Source organism: Hyperoodon ampullatus (genome assembly GCF_949752795.1).
Source record: "Hyperoodon ampullatus genome assembly, chromosome: 5".
In the NCBI taxonomy this organism is placed as follows: domain Eukaryota; kingdom Metazoa; phylum Chordata; class Mammalia; order Artiodactyla; family Ziphiidae; genus Hyperoodon; species Hyperoodon ampullatus.
In genome coordinates this window covers 97,380,562-97,400,489 of record NC_136918.1, presented here as the reverse complement: position 1 = coordinate 97,400,489, position 19,928 = coordinate 97,380,562, and the positions used below count along the sequence as shown (strand labels likewise).

Below are 19,928 nucleotides of genomic sequence, written 5' to 3'. Positions count from 1 at the left end.
TTATAAAGCAATGAAGTCCGGCTTGGGGGAACTTCACCTAAATTCACCTTAGTGACCAGCAGGGGGCACTCAAAGACGCTAAACGAAGGGCTCACATTCTTCCTTTTTTATTTTTTATTTTTTTATTTTTTTTTTGCGTTACGCGGGCCTCTCACTGTTGTGGCCTCTCCCCTTGCGGAGCGCAGGCTCCGGACGCACAGGCTCAGCGGCCATGGCTCACGGGCCCAGCCGCTCCGCGGCATGTGGGATCCTCCCGGACCGGGGCACGAACCCGTGTCCCCTGCATATGCAGGCGGACTCTCAACCACTGCGCCACCAGGGAAGCCCCATTCTTCCTTTTTTAATTCCTTCCTTCTTCCCTCCCTCCCTGCCTTCCTCTCTTAATTCCTTCATTCCCTTTGTACTCTTTTTAAAAATATTTTGTTTTCAGATAATTTTAGACTTAAGGAAGAGTTGTGGAAATAGTACAAAGTTCCCGTATAGCCTTCACCAAGTTTCCCTTATGCTAATTTCTGATTAATTGCTGTGCCGGATCTTCATTGTGACATGCCGGCTCTCTAGTTGTGGTATGTGGGATCTTAGTTCCTTACCAGGATCGAACCCAGGCCCCCTGCACTGGGAGTGTGGAGTCTTAACCACTGGACCACCAGGGAAGTCCCCCCTTATGCTAATTTCTTAAGAAATCACAGAACACTTATCAAAACCAAGAATTTAACATCCATATAATGTTATTAACTAAACTATAGAGTTTATTTGGATTTCATCAGTTTTTCCACTAATGTCCTTTTTTGTTTCAGAATCCAGTGCAGATCTCACATTGCATTTAGCTGCATGTTTCCTTAGTCTTCCCTCTGTGACAGATCCTCAGGCTCTTATTGTCTTCCATGACTTTGACACTTTTGAAAAGCATTGGTCAGATAGTTTTTAGAATCTCTCTAAACTTGGGATTGTCTAGTGTTTTCTTTTGATTGGAATGAGGTTATGCATTTTTGGAAAGAATAGGACAGAAATGATGTTGTATCCTTTTGAGAGGGTACATGATGTTGATATGTATTGCTAACAATGTTAACCTTGATCACTTGGTTAAAGTGGTGTCTAGCCCGGTTTTCCACTGTAAACTAATTATTTTTCTTTCTTTCCTTTTTTTTTTTTGGCTGTGCTGCTCGGCTTGTGGGATCTTAGTTCCCTGATGAGGGATCAAACCCAGGCCCTTGGCAGTGATAGCACGGAGTCCTAACCACTAGACTGCCAGGGAATCCCCTAAACTAATTATTTTTATCTTTGTATTTACTCAGTATTCTGGGGAGGTACTTTGAGACTGTGGTAGGCTGAATAATGGCCCCCAAATATATCCAGATCCTAATCCCTTGAATTTGTGAATGTTACCTTATATGGCAAAAGAAACTTTACAGATGTGATTAAGTTAAGAGTTTTGAGCTGGGGGGAGATTATCTGGATTATCTGAGTGGGCACTAAATGCAATCACAAGTGTTTTTTTAGGAGGGAGGCAGAGGGAGATTTCATACAGAAGACAGAAAGCCATGTGAAGATGGAAGCAGAGAGAGGTTTGAAGATGCCATGACATTGGCTTTAGAAATGGAGAAAGGGGCCATGAGCTAAAGAATATAGCTCTAGAAAAGGCAAGGGAACAAATTCTTCCCTAGATCCTCCAGAGAGAGCGTGACTCTGCTAACACCTTGGTGTTGGCCCAGCGATACTGATTTTGGACTCCTGGCCTCAGAACTGTAAGAGAATAAAGTTATGTTGTTTTAAGCCACTACATTTGTGGTAATTTATTACAGCAGCTACAGGAAACTAATACAGAGACTATGTAAACATTCTGTTTCTGCTTAAACTTTCATCTACTAATTTTAGCATTCATCATTCTATCTTCCCTGCAGCAGTTATTTCTGTGGTGTTCTAATGGTGACTTCCTCTATCCTTCATTTTTAAGACATTTATTAATTGAAATTTTTCTGTAAGGAAGAGTTGTCCCTTCTTCACCATTAATTTAATCAGTATAGACTCTTGACTATTTCATTCTTTGGTTTATAATCCAATTCAGTTGTTCAAATTGTTCCACTTTTGGTAGTTGAGAACTTTTTTAGTTTGGCTTCTGTGCCCTTTTGACATGCTCTCATTCTTTTAATTAATTAACATTTCTTTTTGAGCACTTCCTTACTTTACGGTACCACAGGATATTTCAGGTCCATCTTATATTTTCTTTGCCCAGGCCTTGGAAGTGTTCATAATATTTACACTTATATTATTTCACTTATGAATCCTATATTTTGAAGGTTTTATTTTCCCTATGACATTTCATAATTTATATATTAGTTAATTGATTTTCGTACAAGGTAAAACTCTTCTCAGGTGCATATTTAGAGTCTGGTGGATTGCTTGAGGTTGCCAGGGCTACCCCCATGCACACATAATTCCAGTCAAAAGCAAAGAAACACAGCTTTCAATTAGACTGGACTATCTTATCAAGGGCAAGCATCTGGCTTCTGACAGGCTTTTCCAGTGTCAGAATTACTACTGAATTTTCATAAGCATCTGCATTGTGGTCCTCAGACCATTATAGCCTAATGGTGTGGGACCTTGATGGCTTCTAACCTCATCAGCAACTAAACTAGAGCTCATATTTTTGGGAGCGTTTACTGAAAGTTTAGGATAGGACTAGATTTAATAGCAGTAGAACAAGTATCAACATCTTTGTGGCTTTTTACTATTTTCTCTGTTTATTGAAATTTATCTCATATGCAATAGAGCACACAGATCATAAGCATACAGTACAATGGAGTTTTACATGTGTACCTATCTTTGTAGGGTGAATTCTAAGATGACTCCCAATGATCCATGCCCTTATATAAACCCTTCCCTTCAATTATATGACAAAGTTGACTTTAAAAAAAGAGAGATTGGGGCTTCCCTGGTGGCGCAGTGGTTGAGAGTCCACCTGCCGATGCAGGGGACACGGGTTCGTACCCCGGTCCGGGAAGATCTCACATGCCGCGGAGCGGCTGGGCCCATGAGCCATGGCCGCTGGGCCTGTGCGTCCAGAGCCTATGCTCCGTAACGGGAGAGGCCACAACAGTGAGAGGCCTGCGTACCGCAAAAAAAAAAAAAAAAAGAGAGATTGGGCTTCCCTGGTGGCGCAGTGGTTGAGAGTCCGCCTGCCAATGCAGGGGACACGGGTTCGTGCCCCTGTCCTGGAGGATCCCACATGCTGCGGAGTGGCTGGGCCCGTGAGCCATGGCCACTGAGCCTGCGCATCCGGAGCCTGTGCTCCACAACAGGAGAGGCCACAACAGTGAGAGGCCTGCGTACCGCAAAAAAAAAAAAAAAAAAAAAAAGAGAGAGATTTTCCTGGGTGTATCTGACCTAACCAGATAAGTCCTTAACAGGGACCAGGTTCTTCCAGAAGAAAGAGATTGAAAGTGTGAGAAGGATTCCATGTGAGGGAGATAACTTCATTGCTGGCTTTAAAGATGAAGGAGGCCATGGGGCAGGGAATGTAGGCAGCTTCTAGGAGCTGAAGGTCATTCCCTGGCTGACGACCAGCAAGGAAATGAGAAACTCAATCTTATAACCACAAGGAACTGAATTTGGCTAACAACTTGAACAAACTTGGAAACAGATTTTTCTCCAGAGCCTTCAGAAAGGAACACAGCCCTGCTAACATCCTGATTTCCACCTGTGAGAGCCTGAGCAGAGAACCTAGCCATACCAGGCCCTAGATTCCTGACGTGCAGAACTGTGGGAAAATAAATGCCCCTTGCTTTTAAGCCGTTAAGTTTGTGGTGATTTGTTACACAGTAATAGAAAACTAATTAACTACCACCCAGATCAAGATATAGAATGTTTACAGTGTATAGAATATTTCCAGCGTTCCAGTATGGCCCCTTATTGTGACAACTGCACTTTCACACTATTACAGTATCGAATTTTCACAACAGCCCTTCAGAATAACTAGTAGTTTGTCCGTTTTACAGATAATGAAACCAAGGTCCAGGTCCAGTTAACTTAGGAAATCAAAGGACTCACATCCTACACATAACATCCAGAAAACTGATATCATTTGGGGAAAGGCAGCCCACAGCCATTTCAATAATAAATGTAGGTCTCTGTAAATGGTCCCATCTCTGCTACCTCCTGTCTCCTCAACTCTCTGAGAAACTTTGGCAAGTCACTCCGACTTGCTTTCTTTACCTCTAAAAGATATTTGGACTAGCTATTCTCTGAGGTCCCTTTCAACATTCTCTGAATCTACAGGTATTTCTACCTCACATAGCATTTTTATCTTTCCTTTGTAAAATGCATAGCTTTTAGGGGACTAAAATAGAATGGAAAAAAATCAATTTCCCAAGGTTTTGTGGGGTGAAACTCAAGCCAGTATGGTGGCTGAGGAGCTAGGACCTCCTCACGTTCCCAGCACTGGACAGGGCATGCCCAGAGCTTGGCACGCTATCCTCACTCCTTACCTCCCCGAGGTGATGCCCGGGCACTCCTGTGTTCATGTTCCCTGGTCAGGGAATTGTTTGCCTCCATTTCTTCTCTGACTTATCTTTCCTTCCCCTCATGAACGTCTCCCTTTCGCCAGCCTTTTACTGTTCTTACTTCTAACTCCATGCCAGAAAATTAAGGGACCTGTGTTCACACACGCGCGCACACCTCCCACCCTTAATTCACACAGTATCCCTCTCGTCCAGCTCTTTCTAGATCATTTAGGAAAATTTATCTCTGCCTTTTTCTCTCTCATTTTGTCCCATTTGTGGTCCAAATAGCCCTTATTGTGGCTAATGAATGATATGGGATGATGCCCTTTGGAGGAAAATGTAAGCTGTGGGCTTTTAAAGAGAAGCCAGGACATTTTAGAGAAGCAGGGACCTTACTTGCAAATAATCAAAACTGTCCCTCCTGATTTTGCATAAAGATCTTTATATCTGCTCTTACAATCGCCTGCCTGTAAAGTTCCTTCACCGTCAGTGTTCAAGACAACCATAAAATTGAGTAATAACTCAATTTTATTTTTTTTTTTGCGGTATGTGGGCCTCTCACTGCTGTGGCCTCTCCCGTTGCGGAGCACAGGCTCCGGGCGCGCAGGCTCAGCGGCCATGGCTCACGGGCCCAGCTGCTCCGCGGCATGTGGGATCTTCCTGGACCGGGGCACGAACCCGTGTTCCCTGCATCAGCAGGCGGACTCTCAACCACTGTGCCACCAGGGAAGCCCTCATTTTTGTTTTTTAATTATTTTCATTCCACTTGTACAGTACATTAAGAGTTATATTATTGATTTAAGAGGCTTTCATATCTCGGATATCTTATGTGAAAATGCATTCTGAGCTCCAAGCAACACTGACTTTTTAAACAACTTCAGACTGCTTGAAATCATATTAGTCAGGAAATGTTTTTGTCCCAGTTGACCATAAGAGGGCAATGTAGGTAAACACATTTCACTTTAAAAATATGTTCTGTTATCTAGCGCTGCATGTTTAAAGAATTAATGTCAGGTTCAGTAATTGATTTGCTTTGCTTGACTTAACTCTGATAGTAAATATAATTAACATTTGAATGGAAATGGTAATTGTTTCCTGTGTGATATACCCCTTTCTTTATGACCCTTATTTGACAGTAGACTCAGTAGCTGAGTCTCCAGACTTAACTGTGGTAAATATTGTGACTTCAAAATCACTTTTAATTTCCATTCCAGTAAATGTTTTCTTTGGGCCCCAGGTGTCTGCTCAGGAGCTCTCTGGCCTGTGCAGCCTTGATGTGATGATACAGTGAGAAGCTTTGGGCAAGGTGTGGTGACATGGTAAAGCCACACTTGGTAGCATGTTGAGAAATTGCTTTTGAATAAGCCAAGCAAGTGTTTACCCTAACCCTCATTTTTCTTTGATAATCACAGTGGCCAAAAGAGCATTTACAATTCTGTTTACTTTTCAATTTAGACCCTGAACCTGCAAAGCATTAGCAGATACCTAAGAAAAAAGATTAAGTATGCACTGTTAAATAGGGTATCTTCTTTGAAGGGAGTAAAACCAAAGTAATTTTGTTTCTTTTTTTAACATCTTTATTGGAGTATAATTGCTTTACAACAGTGTGTTAGTTTCTGCTTTATAACAAAGTGAATCAGCTATACATATACATATATCCCCATATCTCCTCCCTCTTGCATCCTCCTCCCACCCTCCCTATCCCACCCGTCTAGGTGGTCACAAAGCACCGAGCTGATCTCCCTGTTTCCCACTAGCTATCTGTTTTACGTTTGGTAGTGTATATATGTCCATACCACTCTCTCACTTTGTCTCAGCTTACTCTTCCCCCTCCCAGTGTCCGCAAGTCCATTCTCTGCGTCTGCATCTTTATTCCTGTCCTGCCCCTAGGTTCTTCAGAACCATTATTTTTGTTTTTATTTTTAGAATCCATATATATGTGTTAGGATACAGTATTTGTTTTTCTCTTTCTGACTTACTTCACTCTGTATGACAGACTCTAGGTCCATCTACCTCACTACAAATAACTCAATTTTGTTTCTTTATATGGCTGAGTAATATTCCATTGTATATATGTGCCACATCTTCTTTATCCATTCATCTGTCGATGGACACTTAAGTTGCTTCCATGTCCTGGCGATTGTAAACAGAGCTGCAATGAACATTCTGGTACATGACCCTTTTTGAATTATGGTTCTCTCAGGGTATATGCCCAGTAGTGGGATTGCTGGGTCACATGGTAGTTCAATTTTTAGTTTTTTAAGGAACCTCCCTACTGTTCTCCATAGTGGCTGTATCAATTTACATTCCCACCAACAGTGCAAGAGGGTTCCCTTTTCTCCACACCCTCTCCAGCATTTATTGTTTGTAGATTTTTTGATGATGGCCATTCTCACTGGTGTGAGGTGATACCTCCCTGCAGTTTTGATTTGCATTTCTCTAATGATTAGTGATGTTGAGCATTCTTTCATGTGTTTGTTGGCAATCTGTATACCTTCTTTGGAAAAATGTCTATTTAGGCCTTCTGACAAATTTTTGATTGGGTTTTTTGTTTTTTTAATATTGAGCTGCATGAGCTGTTTATATATTTTAGAGATTAATCCTTTGTCAGTTGTTTCATTTGCAAATATTTTCTCCCATTCAGAGGGCTGTCTTTTCATCTTGTTTATAGTTTCCTTTGCTGTGCAAAAGCTTTTAAGTTTCATTAGGTCCCACTTGCTTATTTTTGTTTTTATTTCCATTTCTCTAGGATGTGGGTCAAAAAGGATCTTGCTGTGATTTATGTCACAGAGTGTTCTGCCTATGTTTTCCTCTAAGAGTTTTATAGTGTCTGGCCTTACATTTAGGTCTTTAATCCATTTTGAGTTTATTTTTGTGTATGGTGTTAGGGAGTGTTCTAATTTCATTCTTTTACATATAGCTGTCCAGTTTTCCCAGCACCACTTATTGAAGAGGCTGTCTTTTCTCCTTTGTATATTTTTGCCTCCTTTATCAAAAATAAGGTGACCATATGTGCATGGGTTTATCTCTGGACTTTATATCCTGTTCCACTGATCTATATTTCTGTTTTTGTGCCAGTATCATACTGTCTAGATTACTGTAGCTTTGTAGTGTAGTCTGAAGTCCAGGAGCCTGATTCCTCCAGCTCCATTTTTCTTTGTCAGGATTGCTTTGGCTATTCAGAGTCTTTTGTGTTTCCATACAAATTGTGAAATTTTTTGTTCTAGTTCTGTGAAAAATGCCAGTCGTAGTTTGATAGGGATTGCATTGAATCTGTAGATTGCTTTTGGTAGTAGAGTCATTTTCACAATATTGATTCTTCCAATCCAAGAACATGGTATATCTCTCCATCTATTTGTATCATCTTTCATTTCTTTCATCAGTGTCTTATAGTTTTATGCATACAGGTCTTTTGTCTCCTTAGGTAGGTTTATTCCTAGGTATTTTATTCTTTTTGTTGCAGTGGTAAATGGGAATGTTTCCTTAATTTCTCTTTCAGATTTTTCATCCTTAGTATATAGGAATGCAAGGGATTTCTGTGCATTAATTTTGTATCCTGCTGCTTTACCAAATTCATTGATTAGCTCTGGTCATTTTTTGGTAGCATTTTTAGGATTCTCTATGAATAGTATCATGTAATCTGCAAATAGGGACAGCTTTACTTCTTCTTTTCTGATTCGGATTCCTTTTATTCCTTTTTCTTCTCTGATTGCTGGGGCTAAAACTTCCAAAACTATGTTGAATAATAGTGGTGAGAGTGGACAACCTTGTCTTGTTCCTGATCTTAGAGGAAATGGTTTCAGTTTTTCACCATTGAGAACGATGTTAGCTGTGGGTTTGTCATATATGACCTTTATTATGTTGAGGTAAGTTCCCTCTATGCCTACTTTCTGGAGGGTTTTTATCGTAAATGGGTGTTGAATTTTTTTTTTTTTTAAGATGTTGGGGGTAGGAGTTTAGGAATTTATTTATTTATTTTTTTGCTGTGTTGGGTCTTCGTTTCTGTGCGAGGGCTTTCTCTAGTTGTGGCAAGTGGGGGCCACCCTTCATCGTGGTGCATGGGCCTCTCACTATCGCGGCCTCTCTTGTTGTGGAGCACAGGCTCCAGATGCGCAGACTCAGTAGTTTTGGCTCACGGGCCTAGTTGCTCTGCGGCATGTGGGATCCTCCCAGAACAGGGCTTAAACCCGTGTCCCCTGCATTAGCAGGCAGATTCTCAACCACTGCGCCACCAGGGAAGCCCATGGGTGTTGAATATTGTCCAAAGCATTTTCTGCATCTGTTGAGATGATCATATGGTTTTTCTCCTTCAATTTGTTAATATGGTTTATCACATTGATTGATTGATTGATTGATTGATTTTGGCTGCGTTGGGTGTTTATTGCTGGGCATGGGCTTTCTCTTGTTGTGATGAGTGGGGGCTACTCTTCGTTGTGGTGTGGGGGCTTCTCATTGCAGTGACTTCTCTTGTTGCAGAGCATGGGCTCTAGGTGTGTGGGCTTCAGTAGTTGTGGCACGCAGGCTCAATAGTTATGGCTCGCGGGCTCTAGAGTGCAGGCTCAGTAGTTGTGATGCACGGGCTTAGTTGCTCCGTGGCATATGGGATCTTCCTGGACCAGGGCTCGAACCCGTGTCCCCTGCATTGGCAGGCCGATTCTTAACCACTGCACCACCAGGGAAGTCCCTATCACATTGACTGATTTGCGTACATTGAAGAATCCTTGCATTCCTGGGATGAACCCCACTTAGTAATGGTGTGTGATCCTTTTAATGTGCTGTTGGGTTCTGTTTGCGAGTATTTTGTTGAGGATTTTTGCATCTATGTTCATCAGTGATATTGGCCTGTAGTTTTCTTACTTTGTGACATCTTTGTCTGGTTTTGGTATCAGGGTGATGGTGGCCTCATAGAATGAGTTTGGGAGTGTTCCTCCCACTGCTATATTTTGGAAGAGTTTGAGAAGGATAGGTATTAGCTCTTCTCTAAATGTTTGATAGAATTCACCTGTGTAGCCATCTCGTCCTGGGCTTTTGTTTGTTGGAAGATTTTAATCACAGTCTCAATTTCAGTGCTTGTGATTGGTCTGTTTATATTTTCTATTTCTTCCTGGCTCAGTCTCAGAAGGTTGTGCTTTTTTAAGAATTTGTCCATTTCTTCCAGGTTGTCCATTTTATTGGCATAGAGTTGCTTGTAGTTATCTCTCATGATCCTTTGTATTTCTGCAGTGTCAGTTGTTACTTCTCCTTTTTCAGTCCTAATTCTGTTGATTTGAGTCTTCTCCCTTTTTTTCTTCATGAGGCTGGCTAATGGTTTATCAATTTTGTTTATCTTCTCAAAGAACCAGGTTTTAGTTTTACTGATCTTTGCTATTCTTTCCTTCATATCTTTTTCATTTTTTTCTGATCTAATCTTTATGGTTTCTTTCCTTCTGCTAACTTGGGGTTTTTTGTTTTTTTTTTTCCTGCTTTCTCTAATTGCTTTATGTGTAAAGTTAGGTTGTGTACTTGAGTTGTTTCTTATTTCTTGAGGTAGGATTGTATTGCTATAAACTTCCCTCTTAGAACTGCTTTTGCTACATCCCATAGGTTTTGGGTCGTCGTGTTTTCACTGTCATTTGTTTCTAGGTATTTTTTGATTTCCTCTTTGATTTCTTCAGTGATCTCTTGGTTATTAAGTTGTGTACTGTTTAGGCTCCATGTGTTTGTATTTTTTACAGATTTTTTTTCTGTAATTGATATGTAGTCTGATAGCGTTGTGGTCGGAAAAGATACTTGGTACGATTTCAATTTTCTTAAATTTACCAAGGCTTGATTTGTGAGCCAAGATAGGATATGTCCTGGAGAATGTTCTATTAGCACTTGAGAAGAAAGTGTATTCTGTTGTTTTTGGATGGAATGTCCTATATATATCAATTAAGTCCATCTCGTTTAATGTATCATTTAAAGCTTGTGTTTCCTTATTTATTTTCATTTTGGATAATCTGTCCATTGGTGAAAGTGGAGTGTTAAACTCCCCTACTATGATTGTGTTACTGTCGCTTTCCCCTTTTATGGCTGTTAGCATTTGCCTTATGTATTGAGGTGCTCCTATGTTGGGTGCATACATATTTACAATTGTTATATCTTCTTCTTGGTTTGACACCTTGATTATTATGTAGTGTCCTTCTTTGTCTCTTGTAATAGTCTTTATTTTAAAGTCTATTTTGTCTGACAGGAGAATTGCTACTCCAACTTTCTTTTTATTTCCGTTTACATAGAATATCTTTTTCCATCCCCTCACTTTCATTCTGTATGTGTCCCTAGGTCTGAAGTGGGTCTCTTGTAGACAGCATATATACAGGTCTTGTTTCTGTATCCATTGAGCCACTTCTATTTGTTTTGGTTGGAGCATTTAATCCATTTACATTTAAGGTAATTATCGATATATATATTCCTATTACCACTGTCTTAATTGTCTTGGGTTTGTTATTGTAGGTCTTTTCCTTGTCTTTTGTTTCCTGCCTAGAGAAGTTCCTTTAGCGTTTGTTGTAAAGCTGGTTTGGCGGTGCTGAATTTTCTTAGCTTTTGCTTGTTTGTAAAGGTTTTAATTTCTCTGTCGAATCTGAATGAGATCCTTGCTGGGTAGAGTAATCTTGGTTGTACGTTTTTCCCTTACATCACTTTAAGTATGTCCTGCCACTCCCTTCTGCCTTGCAGAGTTTCTGCTGAAAGATCAGCTATTAACCTTATGGGGATTCCCTTGTATGTTATTTGTTGTTTTTCCCTTGCTGCTTTTAATATTTTTTCTTTGTATTTAATTTTTGATAGTTTGATTAATATGCGTCTTGGCATGTTTCTCCTTGGATTTATCCTGTATGGGACTCTCTGTGCTTCCTGGACTTGATCGACTATTTCCTTTCCCATATTAGGGAAGTTTTTAACAATAATCTCTTCAAATATTTTCTCATACCCTTTCTTTTTCTCTTCTTCTTCTGGGACCCCTATATTTCGAATGTTGGTGCGTTTACTGTTGTCCCAGAGGTCTCTGAGACTGTCCTCAATTCTTTTCATTCTTTTTTCTTTATTCTGCTCTGCAGTAGTTATTTCCACTATTTTATCTTTCAGGTCACTTATCTGTTCTCCTGTCTCAGTTATTCTGCTGTTGATCCCTTCTAGAGAATTTTTAATTTCATTTATTGTGTTGTTCATCATTGTTTATTTGCTCTTTAGTTCTTCTAGGTCCTTGTTAAACCTTTCTTGAATTTTCTCCATTCTATTTCCAGGATTTTGGATCGTCTTTACTATCATTACTCTCAATTCTTCTTCAGGTAGACTGACTATTTCCTCTTCGTTTGTTTGGTCTGGTGGGTTTTTAGCTTGCTCCTTCATCTGCTGTGTGTTTGTCTGTCTTCTCATTTTGCCTAACTTACTCTGTTTGGGGTCTCCTTTTCGCAGGCTGCAAGTTCGTAGTTCCCGTTGTTTTTGGTGTCTGCCCGCAGTGGGTAAGATTGGTTCAGTACATTGTGTAGGCTTCCTGGTGGAGGGGACTAGTGCCTGTATTCTGGTGGTTGAAGCTGGATCTTATGTTTCTCGTGGGCAGGACTGTGTCTGGTGGTGTGTTTTGGGGTGTCTGTGACCTTATTATGATTTTAGGCAGCCTCTCTGCTAATGGGTGGGGTTGTTTTCCTGTCTTGCTAGTTGTTTGGCATAGGGTGTCCAGCACTGTGGCTTGCTGGTCGTTGAGTGGAGCTGGGTCTCAGCGTTGAGATGGAGATCTCTGGGAGAGCTCTCAGTGACTGATATTATGTGGGGCTGGGAGGTCTCTGGTGGACCAATGTCCTGAACTCGGCTCTCCCACCTCAGAGGCTCAGGCCTGACACCTGGCCGGAGCACTGAGAATCTGTGAGCCACATGGCTCAGAAGAAAAGGGAGAAAAAAAGAAAGAAAGAAAAAGAAAGAAAGAAAGAAAGAGAGAGAGAGGGAGAGGGAGAGGGAGAGGGAAAGAGAGAGAGAGGGAGGGAGGGAGGGAGGGAGAGAGAGAGGGAGAGAGAGAGGGAGAGAGAGAGAAAGAAAAAAAATTAAAATAAAAAATTAAAAAGTAATTATTAAAAATAAAATAATTAAAAAGTAATAAAAAAAGAAAAAGAAAGAGAGAAAGAAGAGAGCAACCAAACCAAAAAATAAATCCACCAATGATGATAAGCACTAAAAATTATACTAAAAAAAAAAAAAAGAAACAAAAAAAGGACAGACAGAACTCCAGGACAAATGGTAAAAGCAAAGCTATACAGGCAAAATCACACAAAGAAGCATACACATACACACTCACAAAAAGAGAAAAAAGAAAAAAATATATAACTATATATTAAAAAAGAAAGAGGAAGAGAGCAATCAAATCAATAAACAAATCTACCAGTGATAATAATCTCTAAATACTTAACTAAGATAAACATAAAGCCAGAAACAAATTAGATGCAGAAAGCAAACCCCAAGTCTACAGTTGCTCCTGGAGTCCACCACCTCAATTTTGGGATGATTTGTTGTCTGCTCAGGTATTCCAGAGATGCAGGGTTCATCAAGTTGATTGTGGAGATTTAATCCGCTGCTCCTGAGGCTGCTGGGAGAGATTTCCGTTTCTCTTCTTTGTTCACACAGCTCCTGGGGTCCAGCTTTGGATTTGGCCCCACCTGTGCGTGTAGGTCACCTGAGGGCGTCTGTTCTTCGCTCAGACAGGACAAGGTTAAAGGAGCAGCTGATTAGGGTGCTCTGGCTCACTCAGGCCTGGGGTGGGGGAGGGAGGGTTACAGAATGCGGGGCAAGCCTGAGGCGGTAGAGGCTGGCGTGACATTGCACCAGCCTGAGGTGTGCCGTGTGTTCTCCTGGGGAAGTTGTCCCTGGGTCACAGGACCCTGGCAGTGATGGGCTGCACAGGCTCCCAGGAGGGGAGTTGTGGATAGTGACCTGTGCTTGCAAATAGGCTTCTTGGTGGCAGCGGCAGCAGTCTTAGTGTTTCATGCCCATCTCTGGGGTCCGCAGTGATAGCCGTGGCTCACGACCGTCTCTGGAGCTTGTTTAGGCGGTGCTCTGAATCCCCTCTCCTCGTGCACCCCAAACAATGGTCTCTTGCCTCTTAGGCAGTTCTAGACTTTTTCCTGGACTCCCTTCTGGCTAGCTGTGGTGCACTAGCCCGCTTCAGGCTGTGTTCAGGCAGCCAAGCCCAGTCCTCTCCCTGGGGTCCAACCTCCGAAGCCCGAGCCTCAGCTCCCAGCCCCCGCCCGCCCCCGCGGGTGAGCAGAGAAGCCTCTCGGGGTGGTGAGTGCTGGTCGGCACCGATCCTCTGTGCAGGAATCTCTCCGCTTTGCCCTCCGCACCCCTGTTGCTGCGCTCTCCTCCGCGGCTCCGAAGATTTCCCCCCTCCGCCCCCCGCAGTCTCCGCCCGCGAAGGGGCTTCCTAGTGTGTGGAAACCTTTCCTCCTTCACAGCTCCCTCCCACTGGTGCAGGTCCCGTCCCTGTTCTTTTGCCTCTGTTTTTTCTTTTTTCTTTTGCCTTACCCAGGTACGTGGGGAGTTTCTTCCCTTTTGGGAGGTCTGAGGTCTTCTGCTAGCGTTCAGTAGGTGTTCTGTAGGAGTTGTTCCACGTGTAGATGTATTTCTGATGTATTTGGGGGAGGAAGGTGATCTCCGCATCTTACTCCTCCGCCATCTTGAAGGTCTCCTTCCAAAATAATTTTTAGTATAGAGAAAATATCAAGAAGTCAAAGCTGAAAATAGTCACAAATAGGAGACTCATTTAAATTTAAATTTTAATTTAAATTTCTGAGCATTTGGATTTTAAATTGTGGTTTAACAGGTGAGACTATAAAATTACTGGATTATGATCAAGATTTCAACTTTGGGCTGTGTAAGGGAGTGATATAAAATGATTGGTGGTTTTTTGAAGATTGCAGGTTTGAATAATAAGTGTTAGAAATGAATAAATGTACTCTTTCAGGAAAAAAGCCGAAAAGAAAGATATCTATTAGCATCTCTTTTTGAGAGGCGATGTAACACAGTGGTTAAGAGCATGGGCTTGGGGGCTCACCGGCTTGGATTAGATCCTGGCTTTGCTACATACTAGCTCTGGATCAAGTTGCTTAAATGTTTTGAAAGGTAGGGATAATAGGACCTACCTTAAAGGGTTATTGTGAGCATCCCATGAGATAATAAATTTAATTGCTCAGAACAGTGTCTGGTGCAGAGTAAACCTGCAAGAAATATTAGGCATCCCCGTTGAAGCATGTAAAGCGTGCCATTTTTGCAGTGGCATTTTCTGAGGGAGGTGTTAGGACAGAAAGGTGTTGACTTTCTCTGTGAAAGGTATCCCGGCACTTGTGTTATCACGTGTAGCTAGGCTACAACCATGAGTACACACTGCTGATGCAATTTTAATATTATTCATTGTGCATAAAGACTTCTGAAACTTTTGTGTTGTGGGCAGTAAATCTTTAGAATGTGTGTCATTGGTTTGTTTTCTGTATTCAGTGGTGGTTTTCCGAGTTAATATTTGATTGTAGGACCCATGGATTGAAACTTTTCTTTTTAATGGACTGAGAAACAGTGTGGACTAATATTATTATGCATATGTAAAATATGAATTTAAATTTTTACTTGCCTCACAGGCATTTGGATGAGAAGTTCTTCTCCTGTTCTGGGATAATGCTGGACAATGCTTAGATCTACACATTTCCTTGGTTTTGGCCTGCCTTTATTTTTGGCTTGGAGAAAAACATGCATAATCAGAGGGAATGATCAACGTCTCCTTTCCCCTTTGAGGGTGTCCACAAACACCCTCACACCCACTTCAGATCTTCCTATTTTTGTGCAAAGGAGAACTTTTTGTAGGAGGGGGAAAGTCTGGGATTTCTTTGAGATGTGATGGCAGGAAATGTTATCCGTAGCCAGCAAGCTAACAAACATAGGGGCATAATTGTGTTTCTTGGAACATTTTTTAGGTATGGTTTGTTGGAGGAGAATTTCAGAATATCTTTTTTTTTTTTTTTTTTTCCAGAAACCAACAACCTAGAACTATCTCAAGGCTTAGGAACTTTTCCTTCTGGCTATTATTACAAAAATCAGTGGAGGCCCAGAAAGTTTAAGATGCGCCAGTTTAATGACCCTGACAACATTACAGAATGCTTACAGAGAAAAGTGGTGTATTTATTTGGTGACTCGACAATCAGGCAATGGTTTGAATACCTCACTACATTTGTTCCAGGTTGGTACTTTGCTTTTTGTTTCATAACTCTTTCCCACACATACAACATTCAGCTTTGAAATAAGCAGACCCAGTCCGGTGCCTGAAGAAAGGCATCAGGTGAGGAAGCAGTTATTTCTCTGTAGGACTGAAGAGGTGTCCTAACCTTGGAGAGATGACTGATAGTTTCTGATCAATGGTGGGGCTGTGATGCATCGATGTAAGCACTGGCTGCTTGTTGAAGTTCATACCACTCATGAGCTGTGTGACCCTGGACGAGTCATCTGCTTCTCAGGGCTTCACTTCTCCAAGTGTGAGCTGCGGCAGCAGGACACTGTCACCTCACAAGTGTCTTTCACTTCTAGCATTCTGGGCTGTGAGATAGAAGTGAACATTTCCAGTTGTTTCTCTTCTAGTTCTGTTTGGTCCAACTCCAAGTTTATCATAGCTTTAAGTGGAAGGAGGCAGCGAAACTGTCGCGCATTTTAATGCATCCATGCGGCAGAGCCATCCCTGCTCACCCCTTGGGCCGTCCATTGGTGTGACTCTGAGGTGGAGCTGCCTCCCAGCAAGGGAGATTCTGGTCAGTCCCAGTCTTCTTAGCTTCTTGGTCTCCCTGCTGGGCTCTGGGGCAGCTCTCCAGACTTGGAATAAAACCCCACTTATGGGAGGGCCATCCCTTATTCACAGTGGGCCTTTTCCTCTTCCTGGAAGTGGTGTGGATGGAGCGAGGAGGGATGGATTCGGGGCAGCAGGACTAAAGGCCCCGCTTAGGGTTTAGAGAGCTGATGAATAGTTCTGTGGGAACTGGGTTTTTTTGTTTGTGTGCTTTTAATTTTTTTTTTAAACTTTTTATTTTTGGAGTATAGCCGATGAACAATGTTGTGATAGTTTCAGGTGTACCGCAAAGCGACCCTGCCATACATATACGTGTATCCATTCTCCCCCAAACTCCCTTTCCATCCAGGCTGCCACATCACTTTGAGCAGAGGGAACTGTTTTTGATGGCTGTTTATGGACAGGGCTTTTCATAAAGCAAATTCCCACAGTTGGGAGTGGTTGTGTGTGATGTTTTTCTTTTTTCTCTTTTATTTACTATATCAACTTAGTTTCAAATTTAGTTTTTAGAAGGAAGGAAAGGAGGAAGTAGATATGACCCCCCAAAATAGAAAGTTAATTCCATTTTTGATTTGCTTGCTTTTTTATTGAAACAGACACAGCAGAGTTCTAGTTGATGAAGCGTAAGTTAAAAAGCAGGAGAATGGAAATCATTTGTATGGCATGATGCTAGGCACAGTTCGGTGTTGACCAGCCAGGGCCCTCCAGGAGCCTGTAGTTGCTTGATTCTTTTCTTTTTTTTTAATAGATTTATTTTATTTATTTTTGGGTGCATTGTGTCTTCCGTTGCTGCGCGTGGGCTTCCTCTAGTTGCGGTGAATGGGGACTACTCTTTGTTGAGGTGTGAGGGCTTCTCATTGCGGTGGCTTCTCTTGTTGCAGAGCACAGGCTCTAGGCACACGGGCTTCAGTCGTCGTGGCACATGGGCTTCGGTAGTTGTGCTCATGGGCTCTATAGCACAGACTCAGTAGTTGTGGTGCACAGGCTTAGTTGCTCTGTGGCATGTGGGATCTTCCCAGACCAGGGCTCGAACCCGTGTCCCCTGCATTGGTAGGCGGATTCCTAACCACTGTGCCATTAGGGAAGCCCCAGTTGCTTGATTCTTAAGTTCTAATGACGTAGCTTGGTATTTCCTTTCATAGCAATGATCACATTGCGTGTCTTGGGCATTTTCCACCCTACCCTTTGCAGACAGATTTTTACCCGATAAAGCCTTGTGTTGGGCTTGATCTTAATCAAAAGAAAGAATGGTTAATTGAGCTTTTGTTCAATTTAAGTGGGACCACATGCTAAGTAGTAATGAATTAGGTATGAGAATCTAGAAGAGGAGCCTGGGAACTCATGGAGAAAAAAGTGAAACCTTGACTTTAACCCTTAAGAGTAAATAATGTGGGACAATTATAGTTTGATGGTACTTTTTCAGAATTGACTGTAAACTCCTTGAGGGCAAGGACTGTGACTTACCCATCTGAGCATTGCTGGCTTTTTTTTTTTTAAGCTGGGAAACTATTCTAATTTATTTTATTATTTTTTTATTTGATTTTTTTTTTTTTTCTTTTTGGCCGTGCCACGAGGGATCTTAATTCCCTGACCAGGGATTGAACCCATGCCCCCTGCAGTGGAAGTGTGGAGTCTTAACCACTGGACTGCCAGCAAAGTCCTGCATTGCTGGCTTATAGCACAATAGTGCTGGCACGGAATAGATGCTTAGGAAATGTGAATTCAGTTTGGCTGCCAAGGGTTACTTAATCTGGTCTGTGTAACGCACTTATAGGAATATTTAGGGATATGAGACAGACCCTCTTTCCTCATGGGGTGAATGTTCAGTGATGAATTGTACAGCCTTTTTGAGGAGTAATAAGGGAGAATAATCATTGATTCCTGGGACCTTCAGAGGAGCAGGACTTGGAAACACAACTTAGATAAAGTAGAGGGAGAGAAGGGAATTCTAACTTGTGCTGCTGTGTTTGTTATGACAGAGAGAGAGAAGTTTTCTAAGACATAGACAGGATTTTCCATCCATAGGGTGAAATTGAAAGTCAAAAGAAGCATGGTTGCTTCTTTCTTTTGCTTATTTCAAAAAGAGCTATTTGGTTACTATTATGTGTTTGTAAAAAAGCAGAAGTTATATAGTTCTTGACCTGGAAGAAATAATATTGATCTGTTAGAACAGTAATGTGTAAATGCCAAATCAATGTTTAGATATTCAACAGTCAGTGCAAACAGGAAGATTTCTTGGCCTAATAATTAGAGGTAAACAGGTTATTTTGCTTCTCATGTCTAGAATCAATTGCTGATGGTATTACTTGTAATGTCATGCTTATGGAGTTATTTAAGTAATAAATATGTTAAAATATAAAGGTCCATTGAAGCCAAGGGGGCCAAGGTGAAGTGAAATAGGTGTGTTTCCTTTACATTTGTATTGTACCTTTTTGTTGTTTTATTTTAAAAAATTGTTCTTTGAAGCCACTAAGTAAAGAATAATCAAAATATATCGCTTGGTTTACACATTCTTATGAATCTGAGTTTTACTTGTTTCAGACTTAGTGGAGTTTAACTTGGGTAGCCCCAAGAATGTGGGTCCCTTCCTCGCGGTGGACCAGAAACACAACATCCTGCTCAAATACCGCTGCCACGGTCCACCGATCCGCTTCACGACCGTCTTTAGCAATGACCTCCGTTATGTGGCGAATGAGCTGAATGGCATCGTGGGAGGGAAGAACACAGTGGTTGCCATAGCTGTGTGGTCTCATTTCAGCACGTTCCCCTTGGAAGTGTATATCCGGCGGCTCAGGAACATCCGTCGAGCCGTGGTCCAGCTCTTGGATCGAAGCCCTAAGACTGTGGTAGTCATCCGGACAGCCAACGCCCAAGAACTGGGACCTGAAGTGAGCCTTTTCAACAGCGACTGGTATAACTTTCAGCTGGACACCATCCTTCGGAAGATGTTCTCAGGAGTTGGGGTATATCTTGTTGATGCCTGGGAGATGACCCTGGCCCATTATCTGCCCCACAAGCTACATCCAGATGAAGTTATTGTGAAGAACCAACTGGACATGTTCTTGTCCTTTGTGTGCCCCTTGGAGAGCTAGTCTGCCCTGCAGGGGACTGGAGGAATCACATTCAGTGACCTTCTCTATCACCTGCACTACGGAAAGTTTATGGGTGGCCCTATGGAGAGATGGCTGCCATTGATATGTATTTAAAATTTTGAAAAAGTGCTGGACTTTATATAATGACTTGTAAGGAGCTTAGAAAATGCAGATTACGTTTATATCTACCTATAGGATTTTTTTCCCATCTTGACTTATCCATGGGGGAACGATTATTAACAGCATTTACGCACTATATTGGCCTTGTAACCAAAGATACTAATGAGTGTGTTTGAACTAGCTTCTCCTGGGAGGGGAGGGGATACTGTGCTAAAAAGTGTGAAAAATGTTGTGACCTAAGTGGAAGGGACAAGTTTGGTTGGCAGTGGAGTGTTTGTATCTTGTCTGGTAAAGGAAATTGAGCACATCTACATGAAAAGCGTAATTGGTACATCTTCAGTGGGAAGTGAATTAACCCCAAGGCTTGTAGTCAGTGGCTCCTGTAACATA

The 19,928-nt window shown here is 41.8% G+C and overlaps 1 protein-coding gene across 1 annotated transcript in view; it reads left to right on the top strand.

The window, feature by feature from the left end:
- NXPE3 (neurexophilin and PC-esterase domain family member 3) overlaps window positions 1-19,418 on the top strand; it is a gene marked incomplete at its 3' end in the record, with an annotated part of 48,231 nt that extends 28,813 nt beyond the window's left edge. Inside the window, exons 4-5 of the mRNA XM_079705587.1 lie at window positions 15,523-15,729; window positions 18,868-19,418. Coding sequence (XP_079561713.1) covers window positions 15,523-15,729; window positions 18,868-19,418 — 758 coding nt within the window. The remainder of the gene's footprint in view (window positions 1-15,522; window positions 15,730-18,867) is intronic.
- Between the last annotated feature and the right edge of the window lie 510 nt (window positions 19,419-19,928).